General features: G+C 46.6%; 1 protein-coding gene across 1 annotated transcript in view; it reads left to right on the plus strand.

The window, feature by feature from the left end:
• The window catches only part of PLXNA4 (plexin A4), a 421,093-nt gene that overhangs the window by 393,551 nt on the left and 5,502 nt on the right, over window positions 1-22,040 (plus strand). The window contains exons 25-29 of the mRNA XM_010581025.1: window positions 5,231-5,334; window positions 7,113-7,212; window positions 9,991-10,181; window positions 13,892-14,061; window positions 16,655-16,867. Coding sequence (XP_010579327.1) covers window positions 5,231-5,334; window positions 7,113-7,212; window positions 9,991-10,181; window positions 13,892-14,061; window positions 16,655-16,867 — 778 coding nt within the window. The remainder of the gene's footprint in view (window positions 1-5,230; window positions 5,335-7,112; window positions 7,213-9,990; window positions 10,182-13,891; window positions 14,062-16,654; window positions 16,868-22,040) is intronic.

A 22,040-nucleotide genomic window follows, 5' to 3' on the forward strand; every position in this document is an offset into this window, starting at 1 on the left:
GGACAAGTTGGAGTCCACAGATTTTACTGTAGCTCTGACAAGTGACAGATACAGAAGTGTGTGTGTGTGTGTGTGTGGTCCCAGCTGGAGCCTGACAATTTTGCATCCAGGATTGCTGCTGTTTTAAGAAATATTGACCTGCTGAGCAGTGCCGAGGACCAGCGAGTTCCAAAAAGTATTTATGAGCCTGAGCACCCCTCAGAGGACAGACTTGTCCATACTGACAGGAGACTGCTTAATGAGCAATAGCATTGTTGGCCAATAGCATTGATGATGCAGGTGGGGAAAAAACCAAACCAAAACAAAACAAAACCCCCCCCCCCCCCCTCATCTAGTAGAAGAGTCTTGCCAGCAGCAATATAGTTGCCGGCTCCTTTAGCACAGCAGCTAACAAGGTGGGAGGAGAGGGCTGGCATAGGTGAAGCAGGAAAAGAGGATTACACACATCCAGCCACAGCTCCAGCCCAGCCTCTTTGCAGGAAAAGATGCTTGTTGGCACCTGGCATCCTTTGGTGGCAGCGAAGGCAGCAAGGGGAGAGCAGAAAGCACTGCTGGCCATTAGGAAGCAGCACAGAGCTCTCGGGATCAGCCTGCCCTAGGCTGAATGCTCAGAACTGCAAAGGCAGCTGTATCAGCCCCGCCAGTCCATTCCAAACAGTAGGTCAGAGCAGATGACTGTAATCTGGCCTTGAAATCGATGTTTTTCTGAACAGCAACACCATTTTCTATTACCATTGCAATTTTCTGGGCTTTCTGTCCATACTAAGGCCGGATTGCTCACATGGAAGAAAGCAAACAAGCTAATGAGTTATTTTGAGTTGTTAAATGCAGGGTAGCTGCAGGCAGAGTGACTTGTATGTGTCGCAAATGTCATAATGTTTTGCAGTTACCCAGACAACTCATGGAGGGGGTTGTCAGCTGAAAGCACTTATTCTGGACACCCTGAGGTTACATTTTAGTCCAAAACCCCAATTGCAGCCCTCTGAGTAAAGGCTTCTTTCTGCAGTGGCTATTTTTGTGATTATTATTTTTTAACACCCTCACCATAAATAAAATGCCCCATCTTTCGGAAAGCATTAGGGTGTGAGGATCACGAAACAGGAATTTGGCTTCATGCTGAGGCATTCACTCTTCCCTGTGTTTCGGTTGCTTTTTGAAAGGGACTGCTGAGGTGATGGGAGCTACTAGGTTGACCGCCTTGCACTCAGTGATGCGGTCTCAGGCTCCTTGTGGACCACATCAGGCAAGCTTTCGCTGCCTTACCAACGGTGCAGTACTGGGATGCGGGGCTCAACCTTTAGTAGCCATTTAAACTGGGTCCAACTCGAGTAAGGCAGGCAACTTGCATATATAGGATGAAATATTTCCCAGGCATCTTCCATCTGCACTTTCTGATATGAACTTTTTTTCCTTCAACCACGGTGGTCCTTTCTCCACTCCAGAAGCAGATCTGAGTTTCTCCTCTCTTCCTAGAGGTCACCACATACTTGACATTTACCCTTTTTTTTTTTTCCTACCCACCTGATTGGGCTGGTGCCTGCAGCATACAGGCAAAGGGTTTATTCTCCTGTTTCCTGCACCGATCTGTTTCTCATGTGGAAATTATTGGGAAGTGAAAAAACACTCATAAGACTAAAATCAGCCCTCCAGCTCTTCAGACTAATCCTTCATGAGCACAAGTGTTCATGAAATAGGCATTGAGCCTGGGTCAGCCACGTGCGTTTGTTCCACATGCCATTGCTGTGCACAGTCAGCCACAAACCATTTCACAGCCCTTCATGGGAGGCTTTGGGTCTTTAGGAAGAGGGTGGGAAGCACAGTATATGGCATGAACGGTTGATTGAAATGGATGCATCATGACCTAGAAGTGCCTGTAAAGGATGGTGTAACTGATGATGACTAGCTCAAATGAAGGCACTTGGAGTGAGCTGGCAGGTCTTCCATCCACCTGGGTATTTCAATTGCCCCTGAAAAATGTTCTCTCTGCTACAATTTTCTCCCTTGTTCAATGGGCATCTTCAGGGTGACCTGGATCAGAGAGACGGCACAAGGAAGGTGTAACATTTTCTATAGGATTTGAGGTGCAGGAGGACATCTCCTAGTCGCCCATCTTCCCATTGAGTCATTCCCTAGCCAGGCATTGCTACAGCTCAAAGAAGCACCTCTTTGTCAAAGGCCCCTGGAATTTCCTTTTTCCCAGTTGAGCTGAACAGAAAGGTTGCTTCTTAAAAAAAAAGAAAAAAAAAAGAAAGAAAAAAAAGGAAAAAGGAAAAAAAAAGAAGAAGTAATTCCTGCATGCAATAAAAAGATACACTATCTGCTGAATGAAATATAAAGGCTTCACAGCAGCTGTCTCCTGAGTTTGCATTTACCACTGCTCCTGATTGGAAGGCTTGATAAAGATAATGGGATTTTTTACCTCCCTCCCCCCTCTCTCCCTCTCTCCGGAAGGTGGAAGTGTAACAAATTGGATTGGAGTATGTCTCTCCTTTGTGCCGTCTCGCAGAGGAGTGCGCAGATCTGATGAGAGAGGGGACAGGGTGCTGCCAGTGAGGACAAAGCTAACAGTTTTCACTTAGTGCTGTGAATATGGATGCCGGGGTCACCTTTTCCTCCTTTGCATCCTCCCTTCCCATTCCCTTGCTCCCAGCCGTTGCATTTCTTTTCAGACCAGTGTGTGACCACCTCAGCTGGCACTCACGGAGAAGAGGAGCGCAGTGTGCTCCTGTGAGACAAGGAAGAATTGGGGGACCACAGCTGGGGGTCCTTTCCCTGACATTGCTCACATGCACAATGAAGTGATTTGTATTTCGTCAGGGCAAACGGGCTGCAAAACTGAAGCCAGATGCTCTGAACCTGCCCTGCAGGGTGTTTTCCTCCTTGTCTTGCTCAGTGGGTCTTGTGCAGAGTCAGGCTGGTCCTTCCTCTTCCTTGCATGGCCCCTTTCTACAGGAAGGCCAAGGGGAAGAGCTTGGCAATCCCGTGTCTGTGCAGGAGCACAGAGAGCTTGAGGGGACATCTCACGATGTCCCCGGCTCCCCTGAAGCAGACGGAAAGCTTCTGCTGTTCTGAGGACCTTGTCCAGCCCGTGACACATGATAAAGCACAGAATGAGGGAAGCTGTGCCTACCCTTCATATCAGAGCCAAGTGCAACACTGAGAACTTGTGCATCCCTCCAGAAACACTACGTGAATGTGTGTGTCTCTCGCCCAAGATGAGTCAGGAGAGAGGAGGACCATAGGAACATCCAGAGCCCTGAAGGAGAGAGGTCAAAGAGACACCGTCCCCAAGAGACCGTGAAGAAGGCACAGAAGAGACAGATTCTTTGGGCTTTTGGCACTCTGTGTGGCACTTTGTAAGAGCACCATTTCCCAGCCCAAACTTCAGCATTTGTGCTCTGCCAAGCAATGTCTGGGACCAGTTAGCTTCTCGGAATCCGGTCCAGGTGGGAATGAACAGAGAGTATCATCCTCGGACGTCACAAGGATAATGTGGGTGAGGATCTAAGGAGCTGGAGTAAATGAAGGGCTGTTCAGGATCAGTGCTTAGCCAACATAACCTTTGCTTACTCTCTGAGTATCTCCAGCCAAAGTAACACCCAGCAATAAACACAGCAGCTGACCTCTTCCTGCTAATTTAAATGAATAATAAAGGCAAGGGAGGCTTTCCCAATACATTTTAATTATGTGATAAGAAAACTGCTGAAACCAAAAGAAATCTGTAATGGTTCTTGCATTTTTGTATTAGGAGAAATAAGCAGGGGTGGTAGGTGATGTCTCCATATCCAAGAGTTGATTTTAATTAACTCCTATAAAAGAATAGACTTTCTGATTCGGCTCTGGCTAAACTGTATGTGGCTGGGTCGCTGTGACTGAGACATGACAACCAAAAAGGAAGCTTTGGATGGTCCAGGTGGTCTGGGGTTAAGCCACAGCTTTCCCTACTGTCACCAGGTGCTACTAAATTTCTCTCCTTTTGGCCATGTTTGTGTTCCTTGCCTTCAGCCAAGTCTGTGAGCTCTCTGTGGGGAAAGCTGTGACAATCCTCCACACGGAGCATTCTTCAAGATTTGAGGAAAAGGTGGTACCCTGAGCAGTGACAGGGTGCTCCAGACCTGCAGAAGAGAAGCATTGAGCATTTTGGGGTGGAGGCTGGAGAGCTGGATGTGGTCAGAAACTGGAGCCCTTCTGCCACACGCTGCTGAAGGCTGGTAGAGATTATGTGCACCATGGAGCAGGGTGTTGGTTCCATCTCTGGTTCTTCTCCCTGTTGTGCTTCTACAGCGCCCAAAGCTAAGGGCTTCCTGCTCTCCATCACTTCTGGATCTGAGTGGCAAGAAGTATTGTGCAAGCACTAATGGAGATGAACTGAGCCCAGCACAGGGTCTGGTGCTGTGCTGAGCAAGACACTGCTCTGCCCGGGGGAGCCCTCTCTGGGGCTGGGTCTTGCCAGTTAGACATATCTCAGGTATCAGTAAAGGCTGTGTCTGTGCTGCTAAAGGAAAGAGGGCCAGGGATGAAGTTCTGTCCCCGACACATTCATTTACTCCTGTCCCATGGTGATGGCTAACATACGCAAGGACGGGCTGGTCTTGGAAAAAGCCACGTTGAAGCAAGAACAGAGCCAGGGAGTCAGCCAAGAGTTAAGCACTGTGCATAACCAGGGTGCTGAAGCACCAGACCTTGCTCTGTTCAGCTCTGCCAATGGATCCGTGGCTCTCCGGTCATTGCTTTATTTATCTGTATAGACCTCACCACTGTGTGCTGCTGTGCCCTAGCCTTGGACCTCTCATCTCTGTAGGCAACTGCTCTATGTTCTGTTCTCTATGGTGTCATGCTTTAAAGGGGTGAGTGTTTCCTGTGTAAAAGTTCTTTTGTGATAGCAAAATCATTTTATCACGGGTAAACCGGTGTGGATAACCTAGGACTTGACTCTCAACTTTTCCACGTGGCTATGATTTTTGCATACTTTCCTGAACCATCTCCCTGAACCTTTCATGGTTCATCTGTCTTCTCTTTCCCTCTGGAAAGAGGAGTCTGGACATTTGTGCATTTGTATGTTGTACGTAGGCATCTGACAAAAAGTAATGGCAATGACTGACATGCTGCTACATGGATGCAGCCCACTCGTGTGTGACCACGTGGGTTACGGACAGGGGATTGCCAGGGCTCAGCCCTCTGTCCCAGAGGCTCTGCACAGCAGAGTTCAATGTCCCTGTTCTTCTTGCAGAGTGGCGGCAAGCAAGTGGGGCAAGGATGATCCTTCAGGATGAAGACATCACGACCAAGATAGAGAATGACTGGAAGAGACTCAACACGCTGGCACACTATCAGGTAACAGTGTGAGGCGATGGTCGAAGGTAGATGAGCTAAGAAAGCAAAAAGGAGAAGGGCAAATTATTATTCTCTAAGATGCAGACATAAACAACAGTTGAGTGGTCAATAACTGGACAGAGCCCCTGTGTTGAGTACATCCATCCTGTTGACATCCATTTCTGCAGGCTGTTGAGATCCATAAGAGAGGGCTAAAGATGTCTGAAAATATCTTATACAAGTGATAAATTTTATGAAAAATGGAGTTTTGGTCAAAAGCTCCCCCTACTCCTTTCCCTCCTTGCCAAAAAAAAAAAAAAAGCACTTCATTAAGTTTAATCCAAAGCTGACAATGTTGTCATTTCCTCAATCACACTTTAGCAATCTATGTTTCATAACAAGATTTTTTTTTTTTTTTTCTTTTAAGAGCTGACCTGTGGAGGCAGCAAGAAATAATTTGAAAAGGAAACAAAACTTTTAACTTCAGATTGACTGAGGCATTGCTGGCTGACTCCAGAACAATTTTTTCAGGTGGAGCAGGAATGTTTTCTATTTTATTTCACCAACAAACTAGGCATAATTTTCTTTCCCTTTTTTTGCTTTTTCCAGTTGTTTGCTTCAGGCAGTGAGCTCCCAGCTATATGGATGAGCTGGGGCAGAACACGTCTCAGCTGCCAGGGTGTTGACCTCTATGTCATTTACCCTGGCTATCCTGAGGGCAGACATGGAGCATGCTGGGACAGACACTGATATTCTTGTTGCCTCAGTTTCCCCATTTGTAACGTGGGGCTAAAACTACAAAGAGCCAATAATTGCCTTCTGTGATTGCTGAGGGGCTATTTAATTAGGCTCTGCAGTGCTTTGAAGATGAAAAACTGTGCAAGTGCTAATTATTATTATTACACAGACAAGAGTTAGACGTTAGCAGGTTTTTTTTTTTCACCCATCTCCTTTTTATGATGTCTTATTTATCACAGATATTCCTGATATGGCTCCTTTGAGCTACTGGCTTGTTAACATTTCTGATACAGGACCCACATGAATCGCCTAGCTATAGAGATGGAAAGTCTGGCTCGTTTCAGAAAGCTCTGTTGTCTGTGGAAACACTGTCCCATGACATCCTGGAGCACAGCCACTCCAAACTTACGGCTTTCCCCTGTCTGAGACCTTCTGACACAGCAGAGAGAAAGAAGTTGCGGTAATTGCTTCAGTCCAGCAGTGCATTTGTCATGTGGAAGGGGGAGACTCTGCATGGAGAGGCTGACAGGATCAGTCAAAGTGGAAAATGTAGATATCCATTTCTGAGCCTGGTACCTAGATATCACCTGCAATTGAGGTGGAAGGAATAGAAAATTTTCACATCAGTTTTATGGTCCTTATGGGACATCCCATCCTTCATGTTTGAAATAGCTCAGATGATTTTATTCTTCTCATGCTCCTGTTCTGCAGAAGAGGTTCCTTGTGAAGAACCTACTGTCAGCTTTCCTGAGGTTAATGCAAGGACTCACATTGTCATCACTGGACTTTGAATCAGGACCTGAATGGAGCAGAGTCTGCTTTGTCATCAGTTGTCCTATTGTGCAAGTGCAGGCTTCTAGCAGTGTAACAAGGGATTTTGTTCCTTTTTTGTTAACAGACCCACTGAAGAAAGCATTTGAAGCTTTGGGCCAAAACTACTGCCCTGCCTACAGTGACACTGTTTTACGGCTCAGTTTCTGCTGCTTGAATTTCTGCTGTCCCTGGCATGCTCCTCAGCCAGTTTTCAGAAGCTTATTGACAAAGTCCCTTTTTCTCTACAGGTGCCAGATGGATCTGTGGTAGCTTTAGTCTCCAAGCAAGTCACTGCCTACAATGCAGTCAACAACTCCACGGTCTCCCGGACGTCAGCCAGCAAGTACGGTAAGGATTTGTGTGCTGATATGGGTTGAAAGAACACTGGAGAAGAGATCCCAAAAGTCATGGTGGTTACAAGACGCTGAGAACCAGCACAGAGAATGATAGGCAGATGACTAGTTGTCGTGATTTAACCCCAGCCAGCAGCTAGGCACCACGCAGCTGCTCACTCGCTCCCCCCACCCAGTGGGATGGGGGAGAGAATTGGGAAAAAAAAAGTAAACCTTGTGGGTTGAGATAAGAACAGTTTAATAGAACAGAAAGGAAGAAAATAATAATTATAATAATAACAGTAATAAAATTACAATAATAATAGTAAAAGGATTGGAACATACAAAACAAGTGATGAACAATGCAATTGCTCACCGCTCGCTGACTGATGCCCAGATAGTTCCCAAGCAGCGATCCACCCCCAGGCCAACTCCCCCAGTTTATATACTGGGCATGACACCACACGGTATGGAATACCCCTTTGCCCAGTTTGGGTCAGCTGTCCTGGCTGTGTCCCCTCCCAGCTTCTTGTGCCCCTCCAGCCTTCTCGCTGGCTGGGCATGAGAAGCTGAAAATTCCTTGACTTAGTATAAACACTACTTAGCAACAACTGAAAACATCAGTGTGTTATCAACATTCTTCTCATACTAAATCCAAAACACAGCACTGTACCAGCTACTAGGAAGAAAATTAACTCTATCCCAGCCAAAACCAGGACACTAGTTGATAAGATTGCTTGAGGGATGGCAGGAGGAAGGAATTTAGCCATCTAAAACTTTGGCATTTGGTCCAAGCTGTTGATCCAAGTGGTTGGATTGCTCTTGGGAAGTATTTCTCCTCCCTCATTAATGAAAGGAGGAGCCTATATAATTAGCTGCCTACATTTTAGATCACTGAATCTCACTCTTAGAATTTGCACAGGAAGGGGCAAGGGAGAAACACTGCACACTGTATGGGCTCAGTCGTTCTGGTGGGCAAAGTCCTTGGAGCATGGTCTGTTGTGAAGAAGAATCTGTGGCACAGATGAGCAACCACAATCTACATAGGGCGTAGCCTGGCTACAGTTATATCTCAGTGTGGGTGTTGTGTGTCCCACCCAGCTATCTTATCGTCCCAAGGGAATTTGCACCTGGAATAATAATAAAAATTCCTTACTGAGCTCTTATATCAGTATATCTGAAGGCAGTGGATTGTTGTTCCCACTTTACCCATGAGACAACTGAGAATGAGACAGCTGTGAAATAGAGACCCAGTGGAAATTCTTCTGTAGAGCCAAACAGAGACCTCCTGAGCCTCACTCACACCATCACACACCTTTCTCCCCTGTGCTAGAATTGCAGACCAGGATATGTCTCACTATGGTGATGCCAGACAGCAAAGCAAAACGTCTCTAATGTGCAACCAGAGTGCTGCAAAACCATCCGCCAACCTGCATTCAGCTGTCGTATCAGTTTATTATTATTTTTGATCTATGAAAACATCCCCAATCCTTCTTACTCCCTTTAGCTTGAAGGAAGTACAGTTACTCAATGTCCAGAGGAGCCCCCTTCCTCCTTCTCCAAGGACATAGGCAATCCACCAGCCCTTATTAATATTCATCCTCTTTGCCATGTTGTTGCAATTACTGAAAGACACAATGACCTTTGAAAAGGAAGACTTGAGGGGGGTTAATTTCTGCTGGATTTCTCTAATTCTTTTGCCATTTGATTTTTCAGGAGGAGGGAGTGGGGAAGAATGCAGGGGGAGGAGAAGATGTGGTGGGTCAGAAGTGATTGTTAATTGCAATTAAGAAAACAGCATCCAGAGAGAAAAAGGATATTCCATCTGATAATTAATATGTAGAGACTGGTAATGCATTAATGAGGCTGATTCAGATCTTGCTACAGAAAGGTGCAATGCTCTTTTGTTAATTATGGTTGGAAAAGACTCTATCTATCTGCAGCATTGCTGGAAGGTCAGGGAGAGGGGAATGCCTCATGCCATCACTCAGAGGCAAAGGGAGGTAAAATTTGGAGGCTAAAGGTGTCCTTGGAGAGGAAATTTGTGCGGGCCCACATGGGGTTCTGGTTTACTTTCTACCAAAACAAGATTTTGGAGCAGGGAGTCAAGAGGATGTCTGGGCAGGAGTTACTGGATTGATTTGATGCCAAAAGAGGGAGAGGAGACAGCTCCTCCTGAGTCCGGGGATGGGGAGCTAGACGAGAGGTCATGTTAGCTACGTCAGTATTACTGTGCAAAAAGGCCATGGCCTGTTCTCTGGCCATAATGCCAAGCAGCATGGCATGGTGTGGCTAACATCCCTACAGGTAAAACGAGTTGTGCTTAGCCGTACCGGTTACCGGGAGTAGCTGGTACTATCCCCTGAACCGGTCCTGGTCCTGGGCTTTCGGGGCTTCTCCGTCTCACACTGTAATTCCACAAGGAGATATACTTGTGTTGCCTAATGTTATGATTGGCTGATGGAAATTTATTTAATACTAATCTGGAAATGCAGACCTTGTGAGAGCAGGGACATTGCAGTACTGCTACAGCCTTCCCACTTTGGAGACCCAAACTAACATCTCCCCAGGGTGGACTCACCAGCTGTGATTTATTGTCTCAGCCCCATACCAGAATCTGTATGAGCATCAACTCCATACACTGAATGGGAGAAGTACCTGCTACTGAACCCAGACGGAAGAGGTCTTCTTCTTGCCTGCCTGATGAAAAACTTCCGTTAGGTGGCATGTCCTTAGCATGTTAATCCCAATACAAGTGCTACTAGGGCTGAGACACACGCATCTTTCTTTGCAGAAAACATGATCCGTTACACAGGCAGCCCGGACAGTCTCCGTTCCCGCACACCCATGATCACACCTGACCTTGAGAGTGGAGTCAAGATGTGGCACTTGGTGAAGAACCATGAGCATGGTGACCAAAAAGAGGGTGACCGGGGCAGCAAGATGGTTTCTGAGATCTACCTGACAAGACTACTTGCCACCAAGGTACATGCTGGGGGCGGGGAAGAGGGTGAGAATTTGTTTTTAAAGGCTGCAGTGGAACTTCTTGACTACAAGAAATGAGAGACTGCTCAAATGATGCCAAAGGAGGATAAAGAGAGAGGAGAAGAAGGAAAATAAAGCAAGAGGAGTGCTCCAAGCATGTAGGGAAGGAGCTTGAATTTAGAAAGCAGAGACAGAAAAGGACATTGAAGAGCAATGAGTAGTAAAGAGCCCAGGGCCAAGAGACTGGGGGAGAAAGCCAGCACAGGGGTAGGTGCTGGGGTTGTCGATTATACTGGCTTGTAGTTTGTACCAAAATCGAGCAAATGAAAAGCTAGGGAGTAAATATGCCCAGATCAGGTTCCAACGATGTGTCACGCCTCACAGTCTGAAATGGGCTCCTATGCCACAAAAGCCTGAGTTTTGTGGTGCAAATCCTTCTTCTCCATCTTTCCCCTGGGCCCATGAAGACTCTTGTGCTGATGATGTGGTAGCGGGTTAAGTTGACTGGGATGTAGCTAATAGGTGGCCAGCTCCAAGGAGAGCAAGCAGAGTTAGATGCCCATCCCTACTGAGACATGGAAAGCTCAGGGTCTCCAAAGAGAAAATAAAGATTAAGTCAGGTGGGGACAGAGCAGGGACATCCTGAACTGAATCTCCAGACACATCTCACACATCACAGCTGGTCCATGGGAAGTGTCTGCAGAGAGGGCAAAGACTGTGTTGGGAAGTTGGTAAGATCCCATCTTCTCAATCCATATTCCCCAAAATGCTGGAAACCAGCCTCCTATGTGGGTGCCTGCCAGAGCCTGCAAAACTTATGTAGTAGGGCAGTTTGTGAGTGTTTTGCATAATTGGGGATGCAGCACCATGAGGAGGACACTTGCAGACATGGAGATCACTCAAGCTGACAGGTCTAAAACTTACTGCAGTGGACTTTGGCTCTGGGACAGCCACTGAAAGTGGCTTAATTGCCACTCTCTGCACAGAAAGAACTCACTGTCACTCACCATCACTTCCCTGCAAAGGGGATGGCCGGTTCTTGCTGCAGCCAGCTCACTCTGGGGTTGACAAAAGATCTCAGGCCTTTCACCTTCTTCCATCTCTGACCAAGACTACCCTCCACCTAACTCATCTCTAAAGGCTCTACAGGACTGTGGGCAAAAGCAGTTGTCTGAGTTTACATTTATTTGCTTTTCCACCCTGTGGATGGTGGTCTCCTTGGAGAAGCCTGCATTAATGAAGAGGCTGCAACGATCTTCTTTTGCACCCCAGCAGGGACTAGGGCAGGTGGGGATGAAGGCAATATAATCAGACAGGCTTCTTGGGCAGTTCTGCTGTCCTCTTGCAGCACAGAGCATCTCTGTGCCCGAATCTCTCTAACGTGAGAGTTATCTCAGTGCATCCCAGAAGTGGAATCCGCAGGGTAGTTGTGGCTCAGGTGTGGCCGATCACGGTGTTATCTCACCCCATTCTGAGCAGGATTAAACCAAGCAGTGATCAAACAGCCCAATCTTCCTCCCTTCTCTGAAGCTTTGACTATTATCATTTCTTGTCAGGGTGTTAATAGGCACAAACACAATTTCATGTGTTCATGCAAACACCATCTGAGAGTTTGCCCATCAGACAGGTCTCCATCACATGCTTAAATCCTACCACACAGTCTTACCTGCACATTTGTTCCTCAACTCATTTTGCCTCTCGTGTCTGACTCTCCCTGCAGCCTCACTCAGGCTGTCTACGTTGCAGTGCGATTTGGAGATAAAGTGGCTTTGTCTTTAGCCCCTGGTACATGTCCAGCTCCCTGGCATCAAGATGCTTTTACGGGTCATACAACGTAAAAAGAAAATTATGCTCCCCAGGGCTTGGGCCCCAGCTGGTGTAAACCAGCAAGCATTGGACCGGTGCTGATTTACACTGTCTGGGGATATGTCCCCTACCCCGCCATTGAATCGCTTTTGCTTTCTGTTCCGGATCACAAACTCAACACTCAGGGGGGCGGGTTGTGGATATGGCAGGAAAGCAGCTGCAAAACTTGCACAGCAACAGAGAGAGTAGAAAGGCTGAGGGTTTATTGTTTCCCCTGTTGGGACGGATGATTTTCTTTTCTCATCATGACCATTTGAGGGAGGGAAAGAGGAGAGACAGCAATTGCTCGTAATACAATCCCAGGGAATACTTAGTTAAACTAACAATGATTTTTATTCTGGTAAATCCCTGACCTCTGAGACCTAGAGTCTCTTGCCTAAAAGCCTCAGAGGTTTTCTTTGTGTTTGTGTGGGTGAGCATGTAGACAACTAATTCCCTCCAGAAACTGAACCTGAGGGCAGCTCTTCCATGTCAGACCAACAAGATTTCCCCTCGGGGGCCCTTTCTGAGTCAGACATGTGCTGCAGGCCTTTATTCACTCTGTAGGAGTTCACGCAAGCAAAAGGTACCTCTGTTTGTTTCCCAAAGAATAAATCAAGTGGTGAATCAGCAAGAGACACCAGCTTTCTAATTAAGTATTTGTTAGCGCTATGTAAACTTGAGCCACTCCGGTGGAACCTGGTGCTTCGTTTCTAGTAAGGAGAATTTCATTCCTGGGTCTGCAGAGAAAGGGGAGGGGTTTATTTTTCAGAAGAGGAAATTTTGCATGTCAGAAAACATTTGGTGGAGATTTGATTGCTTTTTGGTTATTTTACCAGCTGTATGTGTTGTTCACATATAAATGCCTATGAAGCTCTGGTGGCAGAACAGAGGTTCAGACATGGGCTAGAGCTCCCCATTCCACACAGAAATCGTGCCTTGCCTGGTTCCCCCCCAAACCCAGCCTGCAGCTCATCTGGTTATCACAGCTCCTCAACTGTCCCTTCTTCCAAGCCTGGTCACCCTCTGATATTCCAGCTCTTCACCTTCTTGCTTAAGGTCAACTGTCCTCACCGGCTTGTCCAGGGTGGTTCTCCAAGCACAGGATCTGGGATTCTCCTCCCAGAGGAGCACAAGGAGACCTCTGCAGTCTCTGCAGTGGATATTACTGAGGTCTGCAGAGCAGTACCTGACACATCCATGCGTTGCTTCTAGGGTTTGCCTCAGTCCCATGCCAATGGGTAGTAACAAATGAGGTCTCTTGGGGATAAGATGAAGTTCGTGTTATTTATTATACTACTCACACACATAAAACAGCTGTCGCTCTCCACGAACTCTTGTCCCATTTGTCTCAATGACACCTTCTGCTCTGCTCTGCAGTCATCTGACTTCTATTCCCAGCTTAAGAATTGGCCCTGGATGAAAGCCAGCATAGAAAATGGCTAGGTTTTGTCTCATGCATGGACTAAAGCAGTTGAGGATAGGAGGCAGAGGAGAGGAATCTCGGTGGAAACAGATCAGGGCCTCTCCATCACCATATACCTGAGATGGGGTGAAGTATCCCACCGCAGCTCGGTCACCGTCCCTGGCAAGGAGTGCTAGTAGCAGAGACGACAGGTAGCATCTTGACTTATTACATCTGTCTGCTAACCAGATGTAGCCGAGATTGTGATGATGCACATGTCTGCTTAAAGACATCTATATTGAAAGTTCCAAATCATGTTGCATTTAACAGATATTAGATGGCTCCCACTTTTCAGTCACACTTTATGGGCCTGATCCACTGACATACTCTGTGGATCACCAAAATTCAACGTCCTCTTCCTTGGTAACTCACATTCTTCTTTGCTTCCTTCTCCCAACAGGGCACCCTCCAGAAATTTGTGGACGACCTCTTTGAGACCATCTTCAGCACTGCTCACCGTGGCAGCGCGCTTCCCCTAGCTATCAAATACATGTTCGACTTCTTGGATGAGCAGGCTGACAAGCACAACATCCATGACCCCCACGTGCGGCACACCTGGAAGAGCAATTGGTGAGTGAGACACCCCAGTACAGTCCAGCACCAGGTTCTGGCCTGGACGGAGAGTAAAGGGACGTGTCATTTGGGATCTGGCTGCTGGGGGATCTGAGGAGCCTGGCGTGGGGTTCAGAGCACCGGACTCAGTCTTCCCAAGCTGATGGGGAAGTCAGAAGATCCCAGAACCTAACAGATGCTCTCTAGGATGGAGCGCTTTGGCTAAACAGGTCCCACTTTGCCCTGTATTACATGGGGCTGGCAGTGTTTCTGAGGAACCTCAGGAGGAAAAGTGGTGAAGTGTTTAACTGCTGCAGTGCCCAGGCCCATAGGAATATCTAGGGAGGCATGGGAGAGGATTCAGCACCACTGTCTTCATCTAGACTGGGTGTTTGAATTCCCACTCTAGTCAGAGGGGGGCTAGAGCTCCATTTGTTTGCCCACACCCAGGCTTCTAGTGCCATCCGAGATATTTTAAGGTATCCCAGGCATCTGCAGGGGATGTGCAGCACTCACAGGAGACTTGCACCCTCCTGGGCTGGCAGCTGGAGAGCATCTCAAATGGTACCAAGCACTTAAAGGGTCTGGAGCTGGATGCAAGTCTCCTTCGGAGTGAGTGACAAAGTCTGACATCAGCCCCCTGCTCTAGCTGCCAGGCAGCAGCCCCTCTTCGTACATGTAATGGGACAGCAAGGAAAAAACAGAATCAGCGGAGAGAAAAGATCTCTGCGGCTTCTCTCCGCTGAGTCTCCCTGTTGGAAAGAGTCCCCCGGGGAATCGCTCCCTCCCCTTCTCCTGTGCAAATACAGGGACTAAAAAAGGAACAGCAGAGGAGAGCCATGGGGCTCCCAGCTCATGCATTTTTTCCTTTTACCAGCCATGCTGATGGCAGATCGTCACAGCGCAGTGACATAAAAAAAGAAACCCCATGCACCAAAGAGGCTTTCAACTAATGAAACATTAGCATATTATTAACATTATCTGCAGCGCTAATCTAAGGCTGATTGCAGCCACTCAGACTAAATGAGCAGGAGGTTTATTTAAGGGGGGAGGGGGGAAGGCAGAGTGTGTGTGTATGTGTGAAAAGGGGCAGTATGAAGAAATCTCTTCAATCAGATTAAATTAACTCAAAGTCACATCATGGGCTTCATTATTCCCAGCTAGGGACATCGTTCCCCCAGCCCCTCCCCGCACCCGTACACACACTCAGGCACACATACACGGGTTCTCGGCTCCTCCTCACTGTGCCTGTGTTTGCCATCTGAACACCTGCAGAGGAAGTTCTGCATAGTTCACCCATCCGCCTCGTCCCCCAACAGATGAACCTCCATCCCCAGCCTAAAATGTTTCCCCCCACAACACTCCACCAGGTCTCTTTGCCAGCATCTCCCACTTCTCCTGAACTTGGCTGATAGGATTACCTGTGTGGGTCTTTCCTTACATTTGCTTTGTGATTTTACTGGCTCAGGAGAACACACGGTGGTTTAGGAAAATGTGGTGTCATCCCTCTGTCAGGACATGCTAAACTGCCTGCTGTTACCCAGAATGTATTGGATTTGGAGATGAATGTTTTTTGGTGCTGCGAATACATGGGGGTAATGAGCAAATGGGAGGAACTGGGGAGTTTAGCCTGAACATCAGGTGAATTTGTTAAGCTGAAGAATAACCTCCTCTTGGGAAGGTGAAGACACTGAAGGTAGACTTAACGGTCTACCTGGCAGAGAGACAAGAGTTTGACTCTGTGATCAGTGACACATCTCAGCTCCTAGGCCATATGAATGGCTCTGCCCTGACAAAAAGGCTTGAGGCAAAGGCTGGAGGTAGTTACCTCAGGGCATCTCATACAAATGAACTGCTCTTTTGAGAAAAAGTGGGGGGAAGAAGGGCTTTGGATTGCAACTGAAATAACATTTCCTTGGTTAGGGCAGATATATTTTCATTTCAAAGGGTGCAACACTTGTTTCCCAGTTCCATTTTTCCTCCTGAGGCAACAGGGTTTTCCCTGTCACGTAATGACTGCTTTTTGCCCAGTGTGCTGGGATCATATACGGACTTGAGCTTGAGACGTGGAGTGTGACAGTGCACGGTATCCACAGCACACAGTGCACGCCAGTAACACTCCTAGTCTTAACCTGGGAGCAATATCTATCTCTCTTCCCATGGGGTTGCTATGAGGGCTAAAAGCCAAGTCCTTCAATGACAAATGTTCATCATAAGTTTTGCTGATGCAATGCCTATCCTCAGCTGATGAAGCAGCCAACAGCTGCGACTTTACATTGCAACCTAACGTAGAGAAGTTAGGCATCATTTTCATCACCTCAATTATACTCCCATTAATTTATGTACAAGTTCAATAAGACGGCATTAACTTTAAGACTGACAAAATCTGGCTTGTAAGGATAAAAGCCACTCTCGAGGTGACTCCACTGCTGTCCCTAGAGTGGTGTAGGGGAGGAGTTTCTTGTATATCAAAGCTTATCTCAGAATCCTTATCTCCACACCATGATCTTTGATTCCCATCCACCATTTACCATTGCAACCTCCCGCAACAAAGGCTGTGAATCATGCACTGACTGACTCACCTCTTCCACCTCTCCCACGCCTCTTGCAGCCTGCCGTTACGGTTCTGGGTTAACATGATCAAGAACCCGCAGTTCGTCTTCGACATTCACAAGAATAGCATCACAGACGCCTGCCTCTCTGTAGTGGCTCAGACTTTCATGGACTCCTGTTCGACCTCAGAGCATCGTCTGGGCAAAGACTCACCCTCCAACAAGCTTCTCTACGCCAAGGACATCCCCAGCTACAAGAACTGGGTGGAAAGGTGAGTTTTAGCTCTAGAAATAGGAATGACATAAGGAAGTGATGCAAGGCCCTACTTCATGGATGGAGGTAGGAGGCATCATCAGTATTGCTTTTGTTTGCTGCCTCTGGGCTTTTTTTCTTTGGTTGTTGCCTAAGTAGAAAGTTCCATGTTAGCCTTTTATTCCCACGTGTCTTGCAGCAGAGTTGGAAATTTAATTAGAGGTGTGAACTGAAGGTGTTTGCCATCATTGTTTCTCTTGAGGAGAAACTGTTGAGAAGAGATAGAGGGAGGAAGGAAGGGGAGATGATGTGTTTGAGCCTTGTGAAGTACGTGGGCTTCTAAGTCTTTCCACACAGACCAGAAGCGGTTTGCTGTTCTCAGCATCGTTGTGACATTCCCCACGCTGCCTAGATCCCAAGGGTCATACAATTATCTTCCCTTATTCCGAGTCCAGTAGCTTTCCTTGGAGGCTCTTCTGTGCTTTGAATGAGACGCCATAAGATTGACAGGCTGGTGTCTGAAGTTCTGCAGGTATTTTCTGAAAGGTCAGAGGTCTTTCCAAGCATTTTATCCATATCTGCAAGACCTGTAGCTGTACTGTTCAATCTACTGCACTGCAGGTCAGTGTCTGGCAAAGCTACTCTACAGGGAATACAACCAAGACAACTATTTCTGCAGTATGTAAGGGCTTCAGTTTCTGTAAAATTTTCCGCAGGACAAACAAATAACACATCTTGCACTCTATTCAGCAGGAGCCTGTCTGCTAGAGCAAGCCTTGCAGAAGTTGATCTGTGCTTTGTTTTCCAGTATGCTACGCTTGTTTGGTGTTATTGACAGGTTTGGGAACTGCACAGATGGAGAATGATTACTACTCTGTAAATACAAAAATGGGTTTATCTTACAGATCATTTCTGTGCAATGCCATCCAGTTTTAAGCAATGATTTGTCTGGATGACTTCATAGGTACTGTCTAAAATTGATACCATGTCAGGCAGGTTATATGAGACCTCTACTACTGTAGGCACACTGCACTGTAAACCACTGAACTTCCTTTGGTGGGGATGGTTTTCTCTCATTTTGTGAAAGGAGAGCACGGCTGATCAAAGAGCTCTGCCTCCTAGTCGGCATGAGGTGACTTTTTTTACAATAATGCACCGGTTGGTCTCTGATTTGTCTGGACAATTATTTTTAGACGTGGTTAAACACTTCTGCAAATGTCGTTTCTAGGCAACCTGTAAGGCTCTTACGAGCTACCTTGCTTAATTATGACCTACTTCTGGTACTGTGTCCAAGTTTCTAAGTATGTATTGAGGTTGATTGCTGGATTGATCTGGATAGGGGGGAAGAGGTGTTTGAGATTCATTTAGAATTTAAGTTTGCACCAACAGTGACCCAAAGGTGTCACACTCTAGTGATGCTTTTTGTCTCCGTCTTTGGAGATGGTACATTTGAGTGACAAACTGAGGTACGTAGGAGAACAGGGTATTTCCTCATGCAACACCTTTTTTTTCTGGATAAACAGAAGGCGGCAGTTTCCATTTTGGTTTTCCAGTATTGATTTCACTTTACAACTTTTTGGAGCTAAATCCTGTTGCCTAGTGGTCTTCAGCAATAGGTGCTGCATTTCCCTGGAAGTTTTCCCAAACAACTGGGTTTGCAAACGAGGTACATAACACCTCCTGCTGCTAGTAAACATCACTGGATTTCTGTGCCCAGCATGTGCTGGGTTGTTATCTGCACTGATGTCTGACAACATCACCTGAAGCCCAAGGGGAGGCTGCAGGTTTTGGAATATGGTTAGAGCTTCTGCCCTGCTTGTATTTTTGTGTGTCAAGTCCACTGACTCAAGGCAGTGGCACCTGGATGCTGTGGTAGATCAAAGGAAAAACATATCAAGAATGAATAAAATATAATTTCAATTCTACCCTGAGTTAATGAATTCCTTTTCTCCATTCTGTGGCTGTACTTTGAGGGAGTTATTCCAAATCCAAATGCTTCTAGTACTGGTTGGAGCTATTTCTGTAGTCAGCATCAGCTGGAGATGGCATCCTTCAAGACCAGTAGATTTCTTCAAAGAGTAAATCATAAGATAAAAAGATTTTCAGCTGGGGAGTTTAAGAAGCCATTGAGTAAGTCAGAAGAACCTGAAATCAGACGAACTTCTTTGATGAGGAAGAAACTATAAGAGGGCAATTAAGCAGTGGAAGATTGTAACCCAACTTGAAGGCACTGGAGTCAAGACATGCTCCTGACTTTTAACAGGTCTGTTGAAACGGTAGCTGAGCTGGGTTACTCCAAGCCATCCCTTTGCAACTGCTGGTTTCTCAGTGTGGAGTGTGCCTTTAGGACTCACAAAACTCAAAGCAGGTAATGACCTTGGCATAAGACACAGGCATAGGTCAAAGTACATTCCTCCAATCCTTCAAAGATTAGTCTTCCACCTCTTTAGTTTGTGAATATATATTAGGAAGGGAATAACTACAGATTCTGGCCTGACCAATGGTCTACCTCCACATAGCAGTCAACTGGGAGTTTGATTTCAGCAGTCCTTTTTTAACACTATTGGAAGCCGAGGTGGACTCTGCCTGCTGAAACAATCCCGCTGAGAAATCCTGACTTTTGGGAAACCAGGTTCAGCATTCAAACTCCACACCCAGGGCTCTTTCACCGTGAAAACGCATGGCTAAAAAGTATCTAGGTGCAGGCACAACTTGGGTTTCCTGCAGCCTGATGAGGCCTGACCGAGGCAGGAGAATTAACCCAGGAAATGGGGACAGGCTATTTGGCTTTTGTTGAAGCCATGAAGAGTCAGACTGTAGTTCTAAGACAAGGTGGAGGCTTTTCAGTTATCATTATATGAGTCTATTCAAAAAAGAGGAAAAGAATGGGAACGGTAGACCAGATTCTCATCTGACTTCTGTTAGTAAAACTCCATAGGCTTTGCTGAATTTACATTAGAGCAGCTTCAGATCTGCATCTTTTCAAGTTTACTTCAAATGTCCCCTTTGAGCCTAGAAATCTGGAGAATTTGGGAGCATTTGATGCAATCCCCAAGCAATACAAAGGGGAGCCTGTTCTAATTGGGACTGTCTCATTAGCATTCAACACCACACTGAAAAGATGACAAAGGGCTGTGGCTGACCTTTCATTTCTCTCCATGCTGCCAAGCTTATGATAACACTTGTTTGAACTTCATTAACACCATTTAATTGCCTGCATCGCAATCAATACGATGTTTCCCTACCGAAGCCTGGCATGGAGGCAGAGATGTGGGAGACTGAAAAGGGGCAGAGCACAAAAATCAGAAGCCAAAGAGTTTTTCCATTGCACACTGGTGCCCCAAATACCTGCAGTGCTGCAAGGAGAAGAACTGGTGCTTTTTTCTCATCCCTGCAGGGACTTGGTCTCCTTTTGGCTGTTTATTGTGCATTAAAAATAACCCCTCAAAGAAAATCTGAAGGTCAGTGGAGACTTGCAAGTATTCTTAACACCTTGAGAATCTCCCAATGAAGGCCATTCAAAATAGGCTTGCCAGGTTCTGGACTAAAAGAGGTTTAAAGTGACCTGATCTGTGGGATACAGAATTGTAACATCTGCATTTTATTATGTTAACCTGGGTACAAACCTGACCTAGCAGTTGGTACCCAGGTCCTGGGTCTGTGATCTCATCTATTTCCTTTTCCTGAAGCAACTGTGATTTGCGTGCCTTTAGCCTTTAGATGTCGAGGTCTTAAGCTTGTTAGAAATTGCTGTGAGAGTGTGTCTGGGGTATGCAAAATGGGTAGTCTGTACCCATTGGGGACCTAACCTACACAACTTGGCAGCCTGTGTTTTCAGGACTCTGTGGTCAATAGATGGTCTCTTCCAGTGCACTTCTTGTGATGCCTGTTGGCCACTTGGCAGCTAGTTTTAGAAAGAAATTGGACTAGTTCAGTAGAATCAAGATTATAAGCTGTGTGCACCCTAACATTGTAAGTTATTGAGGTTTTAAACAGAAACATTGGGGTGACTCCAAGGCTTTAAAAGAGAGCATCAAATGACAGGTGCAAATCCCAGCCTACTTTAAAAAATGCAGTCTTCTGTGCCTCTTTTCCCTGCCAGAAAGAAGGCTCAAGATATAGCATACCAAGGGTCAAGGTAGGGGTTGTTGTCAGTAGAGATAATAAAAACCAGTGGTGGAAGGAGCCTCAGGAGGTCAAGCTGACGAGCTCCTGCCTCAGGGCAGGATCAGCTCTGTCTAAAGCCTTCCTGACAGATGCGTCTCTACCCCTTTCTTAAAGGCCTCCAACGACAGAGCCTCTGCTCTCCTCAGGGAATCCGTTCCTGCGCTTCCCTGTCCTTCCCATCAGAGTGTTTTCCCTGATGGCCAGCCAAAATCTCCCTGGCTGTAATTAAAGCCCATGCCATCTCATTGCATCCCCAGGGGCAGGGGGTACAGCTCATTCCCTGCCTCTCAGCAGCAGCTTTTGGTGTATCTGAAGACTGTTTGCTTGCCTTTCTTCACTTTTAGTCTCCGAAAAACTCCTGATGTTTTCTCATTGCGGTAACATGCTGTTCCTACATAGTGCAATTTTCAGCAGGCAAGATGAAAATGTGTCTGTACGTAGAGGATACAGCCTCAGAGCCACACATCCTCTGCACTGAGATGATGCTGGATGGTTTCTTCTACCAGAGAAACTACCTGTGCACCGATTCACTCTTCAGCCATTGACTCAGTGCTGCCCGGCTATTCTCTATTATTTCTTCTGAGATGAAAAGCAGCAGGGAAAGCCATGCACATGCAAAATAAAATCATTGCCCTAGCTAGGGGATGCATACACCGACAGAATCATTCCCTCAAGCTCTTCAAGGCAAATCTCTGGAAGAACTGACCGGTCTTCAGCTAACTTTGGAGCCGGTACCTTTTGCTTAGCTGTCATGCTATTACTGCCAAAGTCCAATTAGTGTCCCAACAGCCTGGCCTTGAACCTCTCTCCGAAATAGGATCAGTCTGGGCTAACAGAGTCTTGCGGCTGCCTGTAGCTGAATCAGCACAAACACAAACTTTGCAGCTCAGACACCTCCCAGGAAACTAAAACTGCCGTGCAGCGTGAACAGAAGAACTGACAGCATGTCCTTGCATTGCTTCTCTTCATCCCATAAAAAAGCTGGCTGCTAGGTTGTTCCCAAGCTTTCCTTCAGCCCTTCTCTG

This window comes from Haliaeetus leucocephalus, unplaced genomic scaffold (genome assembly GCF_000737465.1).
Source record: "Haliaeetus leucocephalus isolate CR32 unplaced genomic scaffold, Haliaeetus_leucocephalus-4.0 Scaffold751, whole genome shotgun sequence".
In the NCBI taxonomy this organism is placed as follows: domain Eukaryota; kingdom Metazoa; phylum Chordata; class Aves; order Accipitriformes; family Accipitridae; genus Haliaeetus; species Haliaeetus leucocephalus.